Source organism: Raphanus sativus, chromosome 8 (genome assembly GCF_000801105.2).
Source record: "Raphanus sativus cultivar WK10039 chromosome 8, ASM80110v3, whole genome shotgun sequence".
NCBI lineage: Eukaryota > Viridiplantae > Streptophyta > Magnoliopsida > Brassicales > Brassicaceae > Raphanus > Raphanus sativus.
The window spans coordinates 14,111,530-14,114,518 of NC_079518.1; the positions used below are offsets into that span (position 1 = coordinate 14,111,530).

Consider the following 2,989-nt stretch of genomic DNA (forward strand, 5'->3'; position numbering starts at 1 on the left):
ATTTATTTTAAATGTTTGGTAAATATTATATCAAATAAGTATACTATTATAGTAATATTATTATACTTATAGAAATCTGTACTCAATTATTCATTTAATTAGGGATTACATATTGAGAATAATTGATATATTTTCTGAGGTGGACAGTAAATACAAAAAAAATTTACATATTATAACTTACCATATATTTTCGATTGTAAATAAGGTGGGGTCTGCAATTTATTTTTATATATCAGCTATTTATTTGGTTGTTATAACTAATTTCTATAACTTATTAATTAAAATTAAATGATAATGGTAGTCTTGTAAATAGTTTAAAAAACTAAGGGGATGTCTGAAAAATGTCTGCTGTTTTAATTGTATTGATTAAAACAAAACTATTTTTAATATGTGTAAAAACATAAAATATCCATTTTCCAAATTTGGATAGAGTATTAGATAACGCGTGAGTTTTAAGTTTAACTATTAAACTACTTCGTCCTTCAAAATTTTAGTTTATTTTCCACTTTCCTAAAACATTAAAAGGACAAGTATGGATCATCATCCTAATCCATTGAGTAATCATAAACTTTATTGTGATATTTCACTTTTTCTCTTTATAGAGCGAGGGGTCCCTTAAGTGTCCAAAACCTACATCGTAATTAGAAAAGGAGACAGTGTCTTCTTGTTTTGTGATCAGAACCCATATTTGAAAGCTAAACGCATCTCTACATACTTAACAACGCTATACAAGAGATTTTCCACCACTTGGAAAATTCTAAAACAATTATGTTTCGGTGTCCCAATCAATGTGAGAATTATAAATAGGTTTATACAATATTTCAAACCCAAAAGAGATGTGAAGTTTTAAAGCATGAACCTCTTTATTTCTAGTATAAGTGGGACATATTGAGCATTCTCTATGTAAGGCCATAACTCTTCAACTAACTAGTCTCCTTGCTTCCTCTCTCTCTCTCTCACTCACTCTCTGGTCTCTACGGACTCTTGTCTTGTCCGAATCCAGATTTCCTTTAAGGGTACCAATGAGTTATCTGGGGATCGGAATCAGTCCGGGAAACGTCGCCATCTACCAAGGAGGTAAGATGAAGCTGATTGATCAGAGAGTTAGGCTAACGGAGGTTCTCTTACGCTGCTCCGTGAGTGTCTTCGCTCTCCTCGCACTTATTCTGATGGTTACGGACACTCAGGTCAAGCGTATCTTCGTAGTTGAGAAGAGGGCCAAGTACACCGACATGAAGTCTCTTGTGTAAGCTACTCTGAGCTCATCAACGAGGCCACCCTCTTTTCACTTGAGAGAGATTTGTAAATTTAGTTACATTTTTTGTTGGATGCAGATTCTTGGTGGTGGCTAATGGGATAGCTGCAGCTTATTCATCATTACAATCAGTTCGTTGCGTGGCGGGTTCGATGAAAGGAAGTGTTTTGTTCAGCAAGCCACTTGCTTGGGCCATTTTCTCTGTTGACCAGGTTAGTGAATCTAGTCTTTTCTACATACATTATTGTTGCCAAAACTAGTGAAGTAGCTGTGAAAGTTTGGCTTTGTCGTTTGGATCTCTACATGGTCGGCCCGGGTCGGGTCAAATTAGGGTTTTGATATATGTTGAAAAGTCTACAAGCATTTAATGGGTTTGGTTGGGTATAGTAGAATTGAATGTACGTAGGTAGGAATGTTGCTTTGTTTTTAAGAGACTAAACTTGTAACTTAATGGGGGTGTAAATGAGAACAGGCTATGGCTTACGTGAGCGTTGCGGCTATAGCAGCTGCATCAGAGTCTGGTGTGATTGGAATAAGAGGTGAGGAAAGGTTGCAGTGGATGAAAGTGTGTAATATGTATGCCAAGTTCTGCTACCAAGGGGCTGGAGTGGTTGCTAGCGCCTCTATTGCCTCAGTTGCTATGGTGTTCGTGTCTTGCATTTCTGCTTTTAGTCTCTTCCGCTTGTATGGTGCCACTCAAAGGCGGCTCAACCTCGCCTTGGTGAAGTGAAAATGCACCTTCTTTAGTATTTATGAAATGTTTTTTTTTTTTTTTTTTGCTAAAATATTTATGAAATGTTGTTAAAATGATAATCTTCTCTCATTCTATGTAACAAACTATATGTAAAATTGGACCTAGTGTTATCTGTATCAGTGTGTTATATCTATTGTGATCGAAATAAAAAACAAACAACACAGCTCATATATCCTGCAACTCTAATTATATTTAGGCCCCTCAACAATAGGAATATTACATGACAGGTATGGCATTTATGTTTTTGACTATTTTTATTTACAAAATAGAATTAATCATTTTTAAGATCCAGAGAGGAATCATGTGCAGTGTCAATTTTTATTTACAAAATTCAATTAATCATTATAAAACCTTAAATTTCAATTTTCATCTGTTATGAAAATAAATTACTTGATTATTTTTAATACAAAAAGAACTTTGGTTAAAAATAGAGAAGTCACTACTACAAGAAAACACCCGGAATTCCGACGGCGGTTCCGACGGACACAAAAGTCGTCGGATGTTTTTGACGACTTTCAGACCGATTTCCGACGAAAACGAAAAATATGAAGTCGTCGGTATTCCATCAATATATTCTGACGGAATACCGAGGAAAAGAGGTTTGTCGATATATTCCGACGACATTACGACGACATTCTGATAAAACATGGTTCGTCGGTATTCCGTCAGAATATACTGACGGAATACATACGATATTTCGATCAACATATATAACCGTTGGAGTCGTCGGAAATTCGTCGGTGTATTCTGACGGAATACCGACGACATAAGATTTCATAAAAGTTTCGATATGTCCTCGGTAATCCGTCAGAAAATACTGACGACATTTTGACGGACGGGACATGTCCGTCGGAATGTTGTCAGTATTTTCTGACGGATTACCGAGGACATATAGTTTCATTGAATTTTCGATATGTCATCGGTAATCCGTCAGAGTTCAGTCCGTCGGAATGTCGTCGGTATTTTCTGACGGATTACCG

At 35.9% G+C, this 2,989-nt stretch overlaps 1 protein-coding gene across 1 annotated transcript; it reads left to right on the forward strand.

Annotated features, from left to right (window-relative positions):
- Positions 1–932: 932 nt before the first annotated feature.
- Positions 933–2,140, forward strand: LOC108820828 (CASP-like protein 2B1). The gene is made up of 3 exons (XM_018593836.2): positions 933–1,246; positions 1,335–1,467; positions 1,728–2,140. Exons 1-3 carry the CDS (start codon positions 1,023–1,025, stop codon positions 1,983–1,985), a joined length of 615 nt encoding a protein of 204 aa, XP_018449338.1. The 5' UTR covers positions 933–1,022; the 3' UTR covers positions 1,986–2,140.
- The last annotated feature ends 849 nt before the right edge of the window (positions 2,141–2,989 follow it).

Excerpts from the sequence above, each read along its gene's own strand:
- LOC108820828 (XM_018593836.2), top strand. The coding sequence starts at position 1,023 with ATGAGTTATCTGGGGATCGGAATCAGTCCGGGAAACGTCGCCATCTAC. Across the intron at positions 1,247-1,334 it reads ACCGACATGAAGTCTCTTGT|ATTCTTGGTGGTGGCTAATG; the intron begins GTAAGCTACTCT and ends TGTTGGATGCAG. Across the intron at positions 1,468-1,727 it reads CCATTTTCTCTGTTGACCAG|GCTATGGCTTACGTGAGCGT; the intron begins GTTAGTGAATCT and ends AAATGAGAACAG.